The sequence below is a fragment of the Podarcis melisellensis genome (assembly GCF_964234715.1).
Source record: "Podarcis melisellensis genome assembly, chromosome: 6".
Lineage (NCBI taxonomy): Eukaryota > Metazoa > Chordata > Lepidosauria > Squamata > Lacertidae > Podarcis > Podarcis melisellensis.
In genome coordinates, this window is record NC_138538.1 from 29,029,986 (window position 1) to 29,050,330 (window position 20,345).

General features: G+C 42.0%; 1 protein-coding gene across 4 annotated transcripts in view; it reads right to left on the reverse strand.

Moving 5' to 3' along the window:
- Positions 1–5,620: 5,620 nt before the first annotated feature.
- Positions 5,621–20,345, reverse strand: part of CBFA2T2 (CBFA2/RUNX1 partner transcriptional co-repressor 2) — a 72,864-nt gene continuing 58,139 nt past the window's right edge. For 3 of the 4 annotated variants that reach the window (XM_081916910.1, XM_081916912.1, XM_081916911.1), the window contains exons 4-11: positions 18,940–19,029; positions 17,857–18,038; positions 16,971–17,221; positions 16,221–16,306; positions 15,145–15,340; positions 11,512–11,583; positions 9,504–9,694; positions 5,621–8,660 (exon numbers count right to left, since the gene is read on the reverse strand). In XM_081916910.1, the coding sequence (XP_081773036.1) occupies positions 8,364–8,660; positions 9,504–9,694; positions 11,512–11,583; positions 15,145–15,340; positions 16,221–16,306; positions 16,971–17,221; positions 17,857–18,038; positions 18,940–19,029 (1,365 nt within the window). In that variant the 3' untranslated portion in view covers positions 5,621–8,363. The remainder of the gene's footprint in view (positions 8,661–9,503; positions 9,695–11,511; positions 11,584–15,144; positions 15,341–16,220; positions 16,307–16,970; positions 17,222–17,856; positions 18,039–18,939; positions 19,030–20,345) is intronic. The other variant, XM_081916909.1, reaches the window with a different exon arrangement.

Consider the following 20,345-nt stretch of genomic DNA (forward strand, 5'->3'; position numbering starts at 1 on the left):
GAATTATTCTATATGTTTGCTTTCTTATACTTATATCTAGTTACAGATAGGTAGCCGTGTTGGTCTGCCATAGTCAAAACAAAAAAAATTCCTTCCAGTAGCATCTTAAAGACCAACTAAGTTAGTTCTTGGTATGAGCTTTCGTGTGCATGCACACTTCTTCAGATAAGTATCATACCACACGAAAGCTCATACCAAGAACTAACTTAGTTGGTCTTTAAGGTGCTACTGGAAGGAATTTTTTTTGTTTTATACTTATATATAAGCTTGAAGTAATCACCCTTTTCCCTTGGTTTTTCTCCCAGCTTTTCATAGACAAGCTAAATTCTATAAATTCTATAAACCTTTAACCTATAAACCCAATTATTTGCAAATAATTGCAAAATTATTTATTTGGGCAATTTATATATCTTTACATGGACAGTGGTTCGAATCCCTGCGACAGGGTGAGCTCCCATTGCTCGGTCCCTGCTCCTGCCAACCTAGCAGATCGAAAGCACGTCAAAGTGCAAGTAGATTAATAGGTACCGCTCCGGCGGGAAGATAAACGGCGTTTCCGTGCGCTGCTCTGGTTCGCCAGAAGCAGCTTTGTTATGCTGGCCACATGACCCGGAAAAACCTTCTGCGGACAAACGCCGGCTCCCTCGGCCTGTAGAGCAAGATGAGTGCCTCAACCCCAGAGTCGTTCGCAACTGGATCTAACAGTCAGGGGTCCTTTACCTTTACCTTTTTACATGGTTTATAACATAGAACAAAGACATGTTGAATTTAAAATCAGGAGAATTTCCACATTCTATAAGAAACAATTAACAACTAAAAAGAACACTCTCTTTAGCAAGAGTGTATATATCTCTTTCTCTTTAGCAAGAACAAATAGCAAGTGAAGACATGCCAGTTGCAAGAAGCCTGCAAACCTGCAGAAATGTTTTAGAGGTGCTCACTTTCCCTGAGAATGCTAACTTCTAAAAAAAAAGGGGGGGAGTGTTTGCCTGCATTCTGCATAATTTTTATTCTTTATTGGATAAATACAGCTTTAAAGCTCTTGACAATGTGTAGAAACTGTATTTCCAAGGAAAATTTTAAATGAAAAAATGTAGTTTTGTTTTAAACACGGCTCAGACTTTATATCATCAACTGTGTGAAGGGGACAATGGTCTTGTACTCCTAGCTGAAGCCAGAGCAATGCATTGGATGGGTTCAGGGCCAGCGCAAGACATTTTGGCATCTGAGAAGGACCCCACAATGACTCCCCCCTCCCCACCAAGAAAGAAGGGGTGAGGGAAGATCTACATCAGGAACAAGGGGGCGGGGAGAGAAAGATTGACATCGGGAACTGGTGCTCCTGTGGATTCTGCTGCCTGAGGTAGTTGTTTCACTTTACCTCATGGGTGGGCCGGACCTGACTGGGGTTCAGCAGGCAATCTGCCAAGAGGCAGTTAATCAGTTGCTGATGCTGAATAAAGTTGCCAGGTTTCAGTAATGGTTTTACTGTAGGAAAGGTATTTGTGTAGCAGCAAAAGCATTAAAATAAATAATAAAATAAATGTAATCATTAAATTTAAGTGTAACATCAGTAAAGCAACAGTAATCCCTATAAGCAAAGTATTGTTACATAACCAAATTGCAATATGTTCTTCTGTATTTAAATTTTAATAAATCACATTTGTTTTGACTTTCAGACCCTAATTCCCCAGTCTGTCAGCCCTGTATCTACCTATGGTAGGTGAGAAAATATGTACGGGAATATTATTATTTTATTTATGTAATGCTGAAGGCAGGAAGTAAAAAGGAATAACAAAAGCAGATACTTTTAATATATAGTGTATGTTGCAGGGATACTACATACTACATATAATAAAATAGTGGTGGCAAGACTAAACAGCAGCAGACCCTCTGTTGCAATATTGGGGGCCAATACTGGGCCAGGAAGCCCTAGATGGACAAGCAATATTCTATATATTGATGTGGGAGGGAGGTGGGGCTCTTGAGTAAACTCTGAAACTATAGAACTCCACAGCAGTGTGCTAAAGCAAAAACTCTCCAAAATCCCACCTCACACTCAAACATGAGACCAGGGTTTCCCAAACTTGGGCCTCCAGCTGTTGTTGGACCACAGCTCCCATCATTGTTGGCTGGGGCTGATGGGAGATCGGAGTCCATCAAATACGGAGAGCTGGAAATTTCCCTGCCTCTGCACAAGACAGGCAGCCCTGATTACTAACCAGTGGCGTAGCGTGGGGGGGTGCAGGGGGGGCCGGCCGCACCGGGCGCAACATCTGGGGGTTAGGGTTAGGGGGCGCAAATCCACGGGTTAGGGGGCACAAATCCACGGGTTAGGGGGCGCAAATCCATGGGTTAGGGGGCGCAAATTACTTGCCTTGCCCCGGTTGCTGACAACCCACGCTGCACCACTGTTACTAACCATTGTCTGGCTGCTAATTTCCATGATTCCTGTCTCCAAACAGAGTGGCTGGGGGACCTTTGGCCTTTCAGATGTTGTTGGATTCCCAGCTCCACAACCAGCATGGCCTGTGCTACTGTTTTTGATTGGTTATGTTCTACTTCCACTGTCAGAATGCTTCTGAATACCACAGGAGTGGAGAGCACTGTTGTAATCAGGTTCTACTTGCAGTACTGTTGAGTACAGGATGCTTGTCTTGATGGGCCTGATCCAGGAAATGAGACTTACAAGATTCCGGCAACATGGAGGCCCTGCCCAAGAGGCTGCTAAATCTCACCTGCAGGTTTGGCCCCTGACCTATATTGATCTTCTCTGGGAAACCCACAAATTTTGGTAACAGTGGCACTGACTCTGGCTTCCATCCCGAGCTACAAATTGAACCCTAACCTACTTCTCGGCTTCAAGGGGTCAGGAAATATGCAGCCACCCTAGACACTGAGAGCAACAAGTTCAATGGAAGTTTACCTTGCATCTTCCCCAGCAAACTGTAGCCGCATTCTCAAAGTAAGTACCATATTTTTTGCTCTATAAGACTCACTTTTTCCCTCCTAAAAAGTAAGGGGAAATGTGTGTGCGTCTTACGGAGCAAATGCAGGCTGCGCAGCTATCCCAGAAGCCAGAACAGCAAGAGGGATTGCTGCTTTCGCTGCACAGCGATCCCTCCTGCTGTTCTGGCTTCTGAGATTCAGAATATTTTTTTTCTTGTTTTCCTCCTCTAAAAACTAGGTGTGTCTTATGGTCTGGTGCGTCTTATAGAGCGAAAAATACGGTAAATCACTTACCAGGTTTGGTGAAGAGCTTTTGGACTTCACTTTCTTTGTGTTTCTTGCTTTGGCCGCTGAGGCAACGGCACCATCTAAGTAGCCATAGGATGTAGCACTCTGTACTAAAATGTATTTTTTAAAAAATAACAATTGTTTAAAAAATAATTATTATTTTGTGCCAGCTCCCAAGAACATGGCAATAACTCAAATTATGAAAACTGTGTTAAATTATGCAGTTTCTTACTTCTTATTCTGCTTGTGCCCAATATTATATTTTAATATATAATTAGTCAGGTCTTGAAAAACAGCCAAGGAAAATCTGCAGTAAAATGTGCATTTTACTGATGTTAAAGTAAAATATGGCACTCGTTAATGTAAATCACTTACAGTATTGGTTTTTTTTAATGCCCTAGGCAGCAATTTTAAACTTTTTAATTAGAAGAAAATTATTCTGCTCTCTGCCTATGAACATAGAATAAATAGTACATGTCACTTAAATATATGCTAATACTCTTTTGCTTAAATCAGGGGGTGGGAACCAGCAGCCCTTGGGAGCCTCCTTAACTGACTTGCAGTGTCCTTTCCTTGTCCTGGCCCCTGCAGAAAATAAGCCTCCTGTTGGAGTCAATATAAGTTATCTGAGCCAAAGTTTGAGGGTTGTCACAGGCAAGGAGGGAAGGCTTAAACATCCCCCAGCTGCTTGACAGTGGAACCATCTCCCTCAATAGGTTGTGGACTCTCCTTTCTTGGGAGGTTTTTTAAGCAGAAGTTGGATCACCATCTGTCATAGATGCTTTCGCAGAGATTCCTGCATTGCAGGGGGTTAGACTAGATGACCCTCAGGGAAAAATAGGGGGAAAATAGGGTGGGGGGAGAGAATAGCTGGCTATGACAGTATGCAGCCTCTCCAGCCACACTGTGCAACAAGTTCAATGTGAGGTTATCCCAAAAGGCTTGAAAACAGAATTTGGTAAGGTATCAATGGAAGGAATGGCAGATGAAAATGATGGACTATATGGAACTTGCTGAACTGATTGGGAGACTCCGAAACCAGAGAGAAGAGATGGTGGAAGAAGATTGGAAGCAGTTTAAAGAATATTTGAAAAAATATGTTAATATTTAAATCTTAGAATAGCTTTGGAAGTGGATATAGGCTGTAGGGTTAGAAGTAGAAGATAATGTTTTACAATAGTATTACTTGTAAGGGATAAAATGTGGAGATTTTTATGGTAAAAGTGTGATAAAAAATGGTTAATAATTATGATATATGTAAACTGCTAAAGATGAGGTAAAATGAAAATTAGATGGGGGGACTTGGGGAAGCTCACCTAACAATGTTTAGAAAAAATAAGGATAAGAAGGATAAGACAATAATTTGTTTGTATGTTTGTTTTTCTGTTTGTGTTGTTTTGTTGTGTTAGAAAATGAATAAAAAATGTTGAGGGGGGGGAAGGTGCCAATGGAAGGCTGTTTTCAAGCCTCATGACTAGAACCTTTGAGGAGAGTGCAGCTGGACAGGGAAGGGTTAAGCATCCTCAGCCGCAGTTTCCCTTGTAGATCACCCACCTTGAGCAGTTAGGCATGCAGTAAAGGCAAAATGCTCGTCTTCCAAGTTGAAATGCACTGTGCAAGAGACTGTTTATGTCTGTGCTATATGCGTGCTGGCTGTGATTCTGCCCACTCTTGGCATAGGCCCCAGGAAGGTCAGCTCTCTGGCTGAAAAGGCTTAAGTGCTCTCATTTTGCCTGCTGCTTTACTCCGGGGTCCGACATTTGATGACTGGTTTTCTCAGGCTTGCATCTCACTCTTCCAACGGGAACGCACAGAGCAGCAAACAATTAAATCACATGCACAACATTACACATGGAAGTAAAATAGCGTTGAGAACAGTTCTATTTTGTTATTTGGGTTACATGGATAAAAATTGTTTTTTTAAAAAAACCCAAAACTTTGTAACATAACCAGGAACGGAGCCGGAAGTGCCCTATCACACCTTGGATGGTACTTTTTATGTTCTTGGCTTTGAATCAGGCAGTTGTGTTTCACTTTGGGCCCTATGAAATTTGCTAGATCAGCAAGTGGTCTTCAGCCTTTTCAGATGCAGGACCCACTTTTAACACAAACAGCTATTTGGGGACCCATTTCTTAATCTTATACCATGCATTGCAATGGTGACTGTGCTCCTCTTGCAACCCACCTTAGGTCAGGCTGTGACCCACCAGCTGAAGACCACACGGAGGGTTCACATGTGTCATGGTGACTCAACTCTTGAAATGGGCATATGGCTCAGCTGCCCTAGAATTCCAATCACTTGCGGACATTTTGTGCATTCTATAGATTAGCTGTCAGTTTAAGCAGAATCGTATTCTACATAACAAAGCAAAGTCTGGCGTGGTAAGGTGAATATAGTCTTTTTATTGACTACTGTGAGTAGAACAAACTAAATACATCTGTAACAGTTTGGGTTCCTTTATACAGTACATTAAATAAGTTATGCACATAAAATAGGTAACAAAAACGCCTAGTATAGAATCGAATGGCAAAAATTAGATAGAAAACAGAATCCAAGGAGTCTTCCCGTAGTAGAATTCCACATACATTTTCAAAAATTGTTTTAAAATCATGAATGGTAGCATTCATTTATGTACATTGGAGTTAGTGTGTTTTCCTCTTAATAGATAGCAAGCCATTGTAGTTGCATGGAAAGTTATGGAAGACTGCCTATTTATACACAATTTCAGAATGCCATCTCGCTTTCTCTCTCTCTCTCACACACACACACACGCAGACACCCCCCTCCACCCCCACCCCTTAACTCTTTGGAGCAAACTTTCTTTTCACTTCTCTGCAGAAAATAACATGGCAATTGGGGGTTTACAATCCAATAAGTAATTCCAATACCACAACTTTAATTATAAATTCCATATTTTTCTGCAAAACCGAATTAGTATTCCTTGCAGTACGAGAAAAGTTTGAGATTAACAGGGCTGCTTCTTTTACTGCTTTTTTCCTTTTTCTTTTTTGCATGTGGCAGAGAAAGGTCTGCATCCAACAGAAGTGGCCATTTTTGATAATTTTAAAACCTTGATCCTCTTCACTCATCAATAAAACTGAAGACTTCCCTCTTTGGCACTGCATCATTAAGTGATGGGTCGCATGTGGAATTTTTGGATTTTTTTTTCTTCAGGCAGTTTAGTATCTGAGAATGTGAATGCATGGAGATGTGTCTCATGAGCAAAACCAAAGCAGCTCCCAAGCAGTGTTCTAGAAGATCAAATATTACCTTAAAAAATTGGCTACTACGGGATAGCCATTAGAAATAATGCTAAATCACATTTGGGCACCAAATGAACAAGCCTTGTTTCTCATGTGCTCCTTCATCTTCTGCACTCACAATTTCATCTCCCACAACAATAATAGTAGCAAAATATAACCTTCAGATGAGGCAAAGTATGCTTCTGCTGCTAAACCACAAGTGAGTTAGGCAATTTAGAGCACAGAGTTGCTTCACATGGTATACATCTGAATTAATCCAATCTCAACCATATCAGAATGATAACCTTTCAAACACAAAAGCCTACATAGCTGCTTTGCTAGCAGAATGCAGCTTTGGGTATATCTACAACCCCAATTTTGGGGGGTGGGTGTGTTTAAGTCTTTCCCCAATCCAAATCCTTACCCCCTTGCACCCCAGGAAAACAAGTAAGGCTTTCCATGTGGCTGCATTTATCTATTAACTTTAATTTACTTTTTAATCTAATTCAACCATCAAGTTAACTTCAGTCTAGTCCAATCATATAATTTAATAGTTAATTTGGCATGCTCAAGATTTAGCATCACAACTTAATGGATTTAAGTTCTTAGTGGATTTGAATTCTTTTCAAGTGTCCTCCCAGTGACATGCTTTCAAATGCCCTGAAGTGAACAGGCAGGCTGCTAAAGATGCAACAGGGAGGCCTCACAGCTTAAGAACGTAGCCAAATGTCTTGGTATAGTCACATTCCTTGGTTTTCAATGCACAGGATCCCTAACTGGAGGCATCAGTTTAAAGATATATACTGTTTAGAGAAGCAAAAAGATCCCATTGGATGTTCGTGAAATCTGTTATTTGAAACTTGAACTTTATTTAACTTAGTTCACAGGCACTGAGAGACCAGGTGATAGAAAACCTGTTGGAATAAACCATGTCTAGTGGGGGTCCTGTTATTTTATTTATTTAATGTATATACCACATCAAAGCAGTTTACAAAATTTATGTATCAATGAATCTCAAACATTAAAAGCCAACAACTTCTCTCTCTCTCTCTCTCTCTCTCTCTCTCTCTGTGTGTGTGTGTGTGTGTGTGTGTGTAAGTAAATAATATATTGGTGTTACGAGATAAAGCAATTAGATCTGAGGGAATGACCACCAATCCCTTTTGTAAAAATCTTTGGATGAAACATTTCAATCTGTTGCGGCCCATAGACAGATTCTTAAGCAGCTTGCCCATAACTGTAAGGAATTAAAATGGATCAACAAGTGGGATGGCTGCTGAGTCATTATATGAAGTAGTTTTAAATCCTCCTTTCAGCAAACAAAAATAGCATCCTTGTACCTCCCCCCTTTTTTTCCATGTGTCCAACTTGAGAGAGAGGTGGGGGAAATGGAAAGGGGGCGGGGGAACCAATAAATATAGTCTTAGATAATGGGAGGAGCAGAAATAGCTAGAACTAAGAATCAAGCTTACTTACATCTCATTTCACCTGATTCTCTTTTGCCTGAGGAAGAAATTTTCAAATAATGGTCAGATTGCATACCAAAGATGAGAGAAGAGGATGCTCAGGCAAGCTCTGCTTTGTAGTAAAAAGAACAACCATCTTGTTAAAACCTCGGGTGAGACTACCATTTTGAGAAAGTTCGGATAAAATGAAACAACAGGCCAAAGTCCTCAGGGTCCCAGGCAGACCGTTCTGAGATCCCACTAAGGAAGGCTAACATGGACTCCTAAAAATGACATTATAATGGTATGGAAAATGCCCCAAAACAACGTAAGCCTGAGCGCCAATGTGCTGGAGTACAAACCTTCATCAACATTTTGAGGCATCTGTTTTTCAATGTAGAAAACTAATAAACTGTGTTGAGCGCAATCTTCTCTTTTTTAGAGTGTGTTACTGTCTATTGCTGTCACGGAGGCTGGGGTGGAGGATCGAGAAGTGGCAGCCGACGTTTTCTCTAGAGCCGGACTTGCTACCGCATCGACTGCTTTGAGGGTGGCGGCGGCAGCTGTGGATCGGCCTGCTGGTATAGGGGCTGGTTTGACTTGGCTGTGTAAGCCCTGCCCACAGATTCGGTGGTGCCTCTCCCAATCTTTGTGCTGGCAGAAGGAGCCACAGTAGCGGGCAATGTTGCAGCCGCTACAGGTCTCGCTGGCTTTGCGCCCACAGTTCCAGCAGCTCTGGAAAACCAAAGAACAAGCATTTCTCTTAAGCACAGCTCCGAAAAAGGCTGGCTATTGCCCATCCCAACTGAAGCCATCACAGGAAGGTAACAAACGGTACCCCCCCCCCAAAAAAAGTGCTATTGGTCAACATTTCTATAATGCAGGGATTCATAGCAATCCATTCAAGTACTACCACTCATACCATTAAGGGAACAGCACCACGTCGTAAGAAGCCTACAAAAAATTAGCCGCACAATAGGTTCAAATGGGTTAATTGTAAGAAGCAAGGTTTTTCTGAAAGCCCATCCAGCATGTGGAAGATCTTCCCAAGGCATGGGGGTTCCAACCTGGAAGTTGAGCAGAGCCAAACAATAACTTTGCCTGCCACAACTAAGCAACATGGCAGAAAAGCAACGGGGGAGAAGGGAATTCTGCCGTGACAAAAGCATCTCCTAAATTTGCTTTCATTCACCTGCATTTCACTGACTGCCAACACCCTGCAAATCCAACAGATGGCCTCTCCAATATAATTGCTGACATTGTCCTCACTGCAACTGTTCCCCAACAATGGGGGCCAGCAAGGTGTGCGGGGGGCGGCGGGGCAGGGAGCAAATCTCAAAGCCTCATGCAGTCACTGAAAATGACAGTGGAGATTCAATGGCAGCACCAATGAATCTGAATTAGTTGCTTGTTGGACAGAAGTTTCTCAAAACTCTAATTGGATTTGGATTTTTTGCTCCAATCAGATTAATCAGAATGAAAAACAAGGATGAATCTGGAAGGATTGCATGTCATCTTTAAAGTTCTTGCCTTGGGACTTTTTCCATGATTGCCAGAGATACTCCCTTGGCTTCTCACCTCTGTAGACTCCTCCTGCTCATTGATGACTAGGAAAGCGTCTTCTGTAGCCTGGCGTTTTGCATCGGCAATGGTCTGCTCCATGCGGGCTCTCTCAGATGCAATCATTTCAAATGCCTTCTGCTCGGCCTCTGCTACAGCTTTCTGGACTTCAGACATGGCCTGGCGCTTCACTTCATTCACAGCTTCTTCTGAAGGGAAACAAAAGCCTCATCAAACGGCTTCACATTGGAAGGCAAAGTATATAGCATGGAAGTACCCAGTGGTCATAGGAGTTAAGAAAGTGAAGCTTTTGCATAGCACTTTAGCCTAACTTATGGCAATACTATTGAAATTATGGTCATACTCTGATTTCTTATGCCCTCTACTGCATCACATAGGAGCAGCAACAAACTTTTTGTATCCAAAGAATTCAGCATGCTTTGGGTTACCTTGAGCCTCTGGAACTGAGTAAACTACAAACCTAACTAAATGCATTGAGATAGTTACCCTTTTAACAAAACTGGCAGTCCATACAGAAAATTAGGGATGCTATTTGAGTAAGCAAGACAGTAGAAACTCTAGCCTTGAAAATTAATGCAGTCTCTTTTCCTGGTGCCATTTCACTCTTTTACTGTCCTTGACCTCGCTTGTTGGCCCATCCAGCAGTTTAATTCTACTGGCTACAGAGACCCTTGTGTTTTGTTTACGAGCACCCATGACACCACATTAAGGGTGGTTTTGCTGCATCAGCATCATCAACAGAGAATTGGATTAAATGGCAGTGTCAGCAAATGAAGCAGAAGCCAATGAAAGAAGGGAGGGGGCACGAAAGGAAAGCACTAAAAAGAACAGTATCAAACAATGCAAATTTGTAGGAGACTCAGAAGGTCACAGATACTTTTCAACATGCACAAAAATTAACACAGAATGAAGCACATTGTTTCATCCAGCCTCTACCTAAAGCAAACCTTCAAACATTGTTCAGAACCCCAAGATGAACCCCATTTTTAGTAGTGTTATCCTTTTAAAATTGATAATGAAAGACATTGGCCAAAGTCCAATGGAGCTAGGTATGCTTATGCCCATGAATTTACAGTGTGACCTATGTGTAGAACCTATATTTCCATAGTGTTTTCCCTATGGAACTATCTTTTTAACTATTAAAAACATACTAACACAGAGACACTTTTCAATATTTTTCCCCAGAGAAGAGGAAGTGGAAGGTTGTCTACCTTAGAAGCCAAACTCTACATAAAAAGAGGGACGACATCTCTTTTAGCTTTCTTATTTGATCTTGCCAGTTTTAAAACAGTTTGTAATGCTAAAAAGAATTTGAAAATCACCATCTTTTCATAATTAGCAGACTGCTTTGGAAACTGTTTTTTAAAGTATTCTTGAAACATTTGCTTGCAGTTGTGGTGTGTTGTTAACAGAAACACTCCTATGATTTTTTTTAAAAAGGGATATAGAAAAGTATTCCCTTAACATAAAATGGGATTCCTTTCCCTGTGCCTTCTCCTTTGCCCTATTTTGTCTCAAGGAGCAGGGCAAAATCCCCTTCCTTTCGTTCTACTATGCCCTCTTCCAGCTTCTGCCAGAAAGGCAAACTGAAAAACCAAGTGAACATTGTCATTACCGCCAGATCAAACAGACAACCCCCAGATCAAACATGCAAGGAACAGTGGCCCATGTGGGACTCTCTATCAGCTACCTCCAAGGAAAAGAGGCTCAGGCACCCCCTCTCCCCCCACTCTGTCTGGGGAAGGTGCCAGCGCGGCCTGGCTGGCTGGCTCAAATCCCTAGGTCAAACGGACAAGCAGTGATGGGTCCAGATGGGTCCATCTGCTGGAGGCCCTGGTTGGCTCTGGCCATTATCACTCTCTAGGCAGTGAGACAGCAGCATATTTATGAGGCCTTTCCCCAGCCAACCTGTGGTGCGTAAGGCTTTCCATCTTCTCAAGAATCTCTTGTAACATTCCACAGCTTCTCTGTGTGGCACTTCTCTGAAGGGGGCCTCCTTACTTACCAGCCTTTTTCCATATCTCTTCGGTGACATAACCGGCTGCTCCTGACCTGCCGCTGAACTCCCGCTGAGAATCTGTAGAAGGAAGGGTGGTGTCGACAGTATTAGACACAGAAATATTCTCCCACCCAAACTCTAAGAATTGATAGGCTGCATCTGTTCAGCAAGAAGTAGCATGAAGAGAACAGGGTAGGATTAATTGCTAAAAACCAAGCCAAGAGACTTCTGCAGTTTAACAGTGTTCACCAAAAGGCAAAATGATAAATGGCCACTTTTAATTTAGTGTCCTGCATAATTTATTGGACAGTGAAGCCAATTTCCATCTTTTAATACTCTGTCATCACAGGCTACACACTTATTAATATGTCTTGTCAAGCATCTGCTTTGCCCTACTGTAATGAGCATTAATCCTTGCTAATGGCGTCTCACGTTTTTACAGCGCGCCTCGTATTCCCAAGGATTTCAGGCCACTGGAGCACACACTATATTTTAAGGAGTCCTTTGAGAACAGGAACTCAAAGATACACAGTGCTACACAGAAATCAAGGAAGATTAACAGTGAAATTTTTTCTCACATACATTACATTCTCACTGTCTTCGGTTGCATGGTTAGATGAGATGCTGCATACCTTCAGATTGAAAGCAGTGCATTTCTGACACCCTGATGTAAGGGTAACCTTATGCGCCAGATGGGAAAACCAGAGGATACAGCATTTCTCAACCCAGAAGTAAGTCTCCATTCTCATCTTGCCCCCTCCCCATAAATATAGCTCACTTACAGACGTACAGCAGTATTCATTACAGAGTGCGCCTTTGTTGAATTCAACTTACTTTTTACTCAAAGTAGACGTAAATGAAATTAATGAACCTAAGTGAGTCATGTCAATGTAAAATAAAAAATAGAGGGTAACCAACGTAAATGAACTTAATAATCAGTCTATATAAGCACAAAATCTAATAGATGTGTTGCCTAACATTTTATTACAAAAAAATGGAGTATAACCCTGAACTAAAAAGGCATATACAAATACACAAATTTAGAAAACTGAATTTAGAAATACCAAATATAAAAGCTATGTGCTACAATAACTAAAAAAGAAAAATCTATAAACAAAACCTATATCTCCAAAACATAACCATACAAGAAACTCTTTCTACATTGCATGGGTTATACTTCATCTGAAGGCAGCCCTGTTTAGGGAAGCTTTTAATGTTTGACAGACTATTGTATTTTAATATTTTGTTGGAAGCCACCCAGAGTGGCTGGGGAAACCCAGCCAGATGGGCAGGGTGGGTATGTATGTATGTATGTATGTATGTATGATGATGATGATTTAAAAATGCTATTCTTTATCACAGGATGTTCTTAATGTCCATCAACCAGATTTTCTGGATGACTGCAATATCAATACCATACATGTTCGGCTTACAAGCCTTCTTCAGTGGTTTATTTTGTTATGCTGCATCCTTTGTGCATGAGCTCAGCCAAATTATGTCCAAGTGTCCCTCGTGCTTGAGTCAAGGTTACAAGCCAGTATCTCCAGTTGCAATCATCTATGTAAAAGTCTAAGGCACGACATTAGGTTTTTGGGGCTCCCCCCTTCCTCCAGCATTCACCACTCTCAAGAGTGCTATTCCATACTTGGAATCTTCTATCTATATCTGAACAGCCTACCTCCACTAAGCCAAGTTTTGATGGGTTATGTAAGAGGTTGGTTATTTTGCAAGCACACTTCCTTGTTCCAGTTGTCAACTTCTCCAGCCCCCAATCCATAATTAAAGCATTTGAGGTGGCAGATAAAAATCCCCGGGCCCAACGTTCTGTTTAATGCATGGTTTTGCATGCACCTTCTACTACAAAGTAACATTCATATACTTCGTTATGAGGAAGAGATATAGAAATGCCTCCCCTGTCATATCACCAGGATATGGTGGAATACAAAAATCATTACCAAAATTTTTTTACTGTTCCCTGCCCACAGGTTCACAATCCAAAAAAGACAGGACATGCAAAGAAAAAAAGGACTTAGAACTTGTAGCAAAAAAGTACGGCACTTTCATTTCCATCTGGCGCCATTGTTTTGAAATTAAAGCCAATGGTTGCTGCATCAGTAAGGATTTAGAAGCATTATGTAGCTGGTTTTGTACAAGCTGTAGCATCATGAAAGCAGCTGGTAGGAAAGAGGTAGGCAGAGGTCACAGAGAAAGAACTGCAAATGGAGGGGTTGCCATCTTTGGAACTCCTTGGGAAAATCACCAAAATAAATCTGCTGACAAATGGAACTGGGTGTGTGCAGCCCAACTGATTGACATCTGAATGGGACACAGCTGTGAACAGCCTGAGGAAGCTCTGTCCACCTTGCTTCTGCCCATGAAAGCAAGCCTAGAGGTGAGAGACTAGGGTGGTGCCAGCTGGTACCAGAAACCTTCTTTGTTGTGAGATTCTGGGGAGGTTTGTGAGTTTGTTTGGGCCTTGAGTGAGAGCCAGGAGACTGAGAGATATTGACTGGGGAAGTGTGTCGAGGAGAAAGAATTTACATGGTCTGTATTTATTCGTAACTTGTATCAATTGATTTATTAATCCTGTCTCCCTGAAATAGACTTGTTTTTGACACTATCCTATCCACCCCAGAATTTCAGGAGATAGTTATCAAGACAAATCCTCCACCTAGATCAGGGGTCAGCAAACTTTTTCAGGAGGGGGCTGGTCCACTGTCCCTCAGACCTTGTGAGAGGCCAGACTATTTTTTGGGGGGGGAGGGAGGAGGAATGAACGAATTCCTATGCCCCACAAATAACCCAGAGGTACATTTTAAATAAAAGCACACTTTCTACTCATGTAAAAACACCAGAAAGGCCCCACTAATAACCCAGAGATGCACTTTAAATAAAAGCACACATTCTACTCATGTAAAAACATGCTGATTCCCAGACCGTCCGTGGGCTGGATTTAGAAGGCGATTGGGCCAGATCCGGCCCCCGGGCCTTAGTTTGCCTACTACCCATAACCTAGATGCACGCCACAGGTTAAATATTAATGTGTGGTAAGCATCCTGTCCCATCCTGTCCCCATTTTACATGTGAATTTCTAATAAGGAAAGTCACTAACAGTATAATGGGAGTCTTAATTGATTTCATTGGAATGTAGTGGGGGGGGGAGACAGATTCAATGAGAAAGACTGCATTGCATTTTTACACTTAAAATGCTAGAAGCAGCAGCAAAAGGCAAGGATTTCACAAATAAAAGAAATACTACATGATTTCTATTTATTCCTTTTTTGTTTCTTTTGCATACAACTCTACTTGACATCCATTCAGGTTCAAACTTCTGAATACCGAAGGCAAACAGAGGCAGGGAAGGCACAGCTTGCTCAGTTTCAGATAGTTCTATTTTTGTGCAGAGGTTAACTCAGAAGTAAGGTGCATTGATCTTAATTAATTTGTGTATAAGTAATTTGTGTGTTGAAGATTACAGACTAAGCTGCAAAAGCAAAGGAGCCTGCTGAAAAGTATAGGAACAATCTAATACTTTGGTCTTCTGGCACACTAATAATACACAGCCACTTTCTGAAAATGGTTGTTAAATGTTATTCCACTTCATAGCACATATGGAACATGCAGAGTTCCATAGCTTACCACTGTTAATGGAGTCTGAACTCCCTGGGCTATGTTGCCTCGTGATTAAGTCATTCCCCCCTTTCCGTGGCTCTGTGGTTTCACTGCATCGCCTCTTCCAATAGTTGAGCTCTTCTCTATCAGCCTCCTGACAACGGCGGAGAACAGCCATAGAGCGCCTGGTCTTCTCGACCATTTCCATGATGCAGTTCAATGCCTTCCAGAGAGAGGAAAGAACAGCGTTTGAAGAAGCTGTTAGAAAATCTATTTCCTCCTGCAACTTTAAGAAAAAGAAACTCAGGGGCAAAACTACAGTATCAAAATTAACAGGGTGAAGGTTTTTTGGTTTTGCTGCAGTAAATGGTTTCAAGCTGTGGCGTTGCATGTTGTAGCGACCCTCTTTTTTAAAAAAGAAATCAAACCCAAACTCCTATATATATATATAAATGCAAGCATTATGGGAAAGGGGGCTGGTTTAGTACAGTCATTGATGTGCTAGTTTTTTACATAACTGAGATTTATTTTTTTAAAAAGGAAACATTTAAATATGCAATTCATCACATTATGATGCTGGTCACATAGCCTGACTCTTAATTAGCTGCAGGACACTCTTTTGCATGACTCTCAATCTGTACATTTATTTGTATCAAATTCTACTGGAGACACCAGGAACTGAATCTGGGACTTCCTGTATGTAAAAAGCATGTGCCCGATTACTGCATTATGGCCCATCTAGGCTAAACAATTACATTCTCTCTCTCTCTCTCTCTCTCTCTCTCTCTCTCTCTCTCTCACACACACACACACACACACACACACACACTTGCTGCTTGCACACATGTTGTTACATTTCCACTGCTCCATGACAGAGCACACACTTTACACGCAGAAAGGCCCAGGTACAATCCATAGCATCTCTAGTTCCAAGGAACAGGCAGCAGGAAATGAGAAGAATCTCAGCTGGAGACTCTTGAGACCCTGCTCCAGCCACAATACACAATACTGAGCTAGGTGGATAAACAGCCTGCCCTGGTAATTAGGTTTTATGCAGTCCAGGTTTATTTGGGGTTTCCCCCCCCCCATGCCAAGTCTCTCACATGATCAAGATGCTTCCATTCATCAGCCCATTCTCTCTCTGTTAGGCGATGGTCCACGAGTTCATCCTGATAGCCTCCGTTTAACCCTGTAATGCATGGCAAGGAAAATGCTACGTCAGAAAAAGAGCCTTAAAAGTTTGATGCAATACAGATATGGGGTGGGGGAGAGAAAAGCTATTACAGTGGACCCTCCAGATACGAACTTAATTCGTCCCAGGGGTCCATACTTACCCCAAAAAGTCTGTATCTGGAGGCGCGCAGTGAAATTTCTGGTTTCGCTGCATTTGTAACTCGAAATTATGTTACCCAAAGGTAACGTAACCCAAGGTACCACTGTATTCTATAACAGTGGCCCATGGAAAAAATCCCCTGCCTGGGAGTCAAATTTAGTCTGTAAGACTCTTCCCCCCTCCAACCCCCCCCCCCAGCCATCTACCAATCCAGCTCAATCCTGCTTGGTCACTATCTCCTCTCACCACCACTTGCCTATCAAAGTGGGCCCACAGGGGTGAGGAAGAAATAAAAGATCTGGACCGCCAGGCCAAAAAGGTGCCCCACTCCTGCTCCAAAAAACACAGCCCAGGCTTCTAAAACCCCAGAGGTATACCAGATCAACAAAGGAGCTGTGTGGGTTTGTGCACCTATGATTTTGCTATGCAAGAACTGAATCTACGGAGATTCAAAAAGCGTTGAATTTGCAGCTTTAATGGCTAAGGGAAATGCATTTGAAAACTACATGGGGCTCCTTACCTATACCATGTCTATCTCGCAATTCTCTATGCTCCAATGCCTTGCTTGGGTCTCTGTACAAATGGGACGTTGCAATGTCTTCCAGGGTGTAATGCTGGAGTGGGGGTGGAGTAGGATGGAACTGTCCCGCTGGATTTATGACGGGCAACATCAGAGCCGGGCTGTGGCGAGGGGCTGGACTAATGGTGCACACCCTCTTGGCAGGAGGCTCTGATGGGAGAGGCTCTCTCTCGAAGCTGTTTTCTTCCCTCCTGTGAGCAAGTCAAGAAAGGAAATTTTGCATTAGTACTAAGAAACAAAATGCAGAAAAAGAGAGTAAGTTTGTGTTGTGCTAGCAGTGAAACCAGTAATTAATGGGGAAAGAGATAAAAGAAGTGAACTCTGGAAAAGAGATCAAGTAGAAAACAATTCACACATACAGATGGAACACAAGAATCATGCTTCTGGATCAATCCAATGGCCTATAGTCCAGTATTCTTTTCACACAGGGAGAAACGAGATGTGATACGGAACATGACATTCAAAACCAGGTCAAGGTTTTCAAATAGCAGGTATGGTGATCCAAAAACAAAAGATGAGGGCAATTTCCCTCTCCCATTGTTGGGTCTGTAGTGAAGGGAGAAACATTAAGCTGAAAAGTGTGGCAAACGACAGATGCACCAATTCCAAAACTCTTTTTCTAAATCATGCCGGCTATACTGAAAGCCACAAGTCAAACATTTGCAGAGCCAACCTAAAAAAGCCACATGTAGGCAAGTCTTGAACTACCAGATGCCTGAAGAGGTCACAACAAAAGGGAATTTCAATAGAAAGCAGCTTATAAGGTGCCAGGTTGTTAGTTTTTTTAAATGACAAATTTGTCTGTTTTGAAACCAGTTCATGCTACCTGTCTGGGCTGTGCCTTTTCCCATTTCCATTCACTTCCATCAGCAGCTCTGAAGAGTCAGCTGGGGACGCAGTGTTTGTGTTCAGCAAGATGTGCTCATGCTGGGCCAGGTATTGGGAAGGGGTCTGTTTGGCTGCCCGAGCACAATGCAGCAGCTCCCTCTGCAGAAGGGGAAGGTTGGCCTGCAAAACAAAGTTAGGGTTGCCATTTAGATTTATTCAGCTGCTGGGATACCTCTTGCTGCTGACCATCTAATGAGCCATAGGAGCAAGATACAGAGACACCCCCCCCCCAAGAATCACTATGAGCCTCCTGAAGAGCAAATAAGACAAAAGAAAGTAGAATTTGCTAGCAGTGCCTATATTTGTGATAGGCTGGGCTATAGCTTGCAGTACTTGATGTTTGATCTTTTATCGTGTTTTTAGTATTTTGTTGGAGGCTGTCCAGAGTGGCTGGGAAAACCCAGCCAGATGGGCAGGGTATAAATAATAAATTATTTATTATTATTATTATTATTATTATTATTATTATTATTATTATTATTATTATTTATTATACCCATGTCCCAGACATAAATGTCTTCTGGTGGGATGAGCTGTCATGCAGCTCTACTATGAATAAATAGGAGATTCAGTCCCTTCAAACAGAAGGTGGGGAAAGGGCTGATTCTTTCCTATTCTTGCCAGAATTCAACTCGGCTCCCCCTCCTGCCTCCCTGTGTAGAAGTATCCAAAAAAGAGAAAAGGAGTGCATGGGCCTGGGGCATGCTGTAATGACTGGGGCATGCTGTACAGAACACCCTTCAGAGAAAGCAAGTTTGTAAAAATATATATATTCAGTTGCTTCCATCACATCAGCTGCAATGCCACAGGCCAGGAGCAGGTACATAGCCCACTTAATGGTCAGAGGTTATGCAGTGGTAGAGAAAGGGGGCTCTTGAACATTCCTTGGCAACTACTTTTGGCTACACACGACCAAGACTTTCTCTCAAATAGTCAGAATCCTCCTCCTTTCAAAAATCATTGCTTGGTGAGTCTTTCTCTAGTGTGGCTCACCAGCCAATGCACAGTATTAAGCAATCACCTTCAAGAATGGAATCACAAATGGACGAAGAGGAAAATTGGTAGCCTCCTGGAGTTTGCAGTGAAATTCCTCTATTGTCACAGTAGAATTCTGTAAAGAGAAAGGGGATTGACGTGGTTATTGATTCTAATTAAACAGAAATTCTACAAGGCCTTTTCTCTCTGAGAATCTGGATTTGCATGTACTGTGTGGAAAGAACTAATATTTCTTAGTGTCAAGTCCTATCTGCTCTGCCTCATCTCACATTTGACTAAGAACCATGAGCTACAAATTCTCACACTCAATGCATAATTTATACATTAAGAATTTATTCATTTAATTTATATGCATTTATAGGCCCCTTTCACCATGCAGTCTTAAGGTGGGTTACAAAGAGATACAAGAAGCAGGGGTGGGGGGCTGACATCCACCGACCACACTGCATTGTGATTACTTAAGAAAATAGCTACTCCGGTTTCATAAGCTGCTTCTGCACCATTTCAAAGTGTGACCACAGTCATTAGAAGTTATCTGGAATCGTAGAGTGCTAATGCTAGCTAGACAACCTCCAAAACATAAAGTGAATAAATAAAAATCTGAAACTGGAAAAATGGGTGAAATGTCACATGTCAGTTCCTAGCAATTAATCATTTTTGTTGACCATGTATAATCAGGGTATAGTTTTATGAAAAGCCTTGCAATGTGAAAACAGAATTCTCGAGATTACGCTGAGACAGAATTAGATGAAAGTGTACCCCAGTTGTGTGTATGAGTGTGATATGTATGTTACACACAAACACAAATATTTCTCCTTTTATAAACTGGTTTGAACTCAAATCAACAGCAACAGAAAATTATTAATTCACCATGCTGTAATTAATTATGACAAAATGGACACCCCAATTTCTGAAAAGTTATGCAATGAAGGTTTGGGAGGGAGCACACTAATCCTAGACGGGGGGGGGGGGCAAATATTGTAAGAGGTTTCGCCATTTACAGAAAGCCTACTGGCAAAGTCTGAGCAGGATCAGAAGGATCTGGAAACCAAGCCTCATGAGGAACGGTTGAAGAATTTGGGTATGTTTGGCCTGGAAAAGAGGAGATATGATAGCCTTCTTCATATATATAAAGGGCTGTCACATGGAAGATGGAGCAAGCTTGTTTTCTCCTGCTCCGGAGGCTAGGACCCAACCCAATGGATTTAAGTTACAAGAAAGGAGACTCTGACTCAACATCAGGAAGAACTTTCTGACAGTAAGAGCTGCTTGACAGTGAAATGAATTCCCTCAGAAGGTGGTGGACTCTTCTTCAGTGGAAGTTTCTAAGCAAGGGTTGTATGGCCATCTGTCATGGGCACCTGAGTTGAGATTCCTGCATTGCAGAGTGTGGGACTAGATGCCCCTCATGCTTGCTCCCTTTCCAGGTCT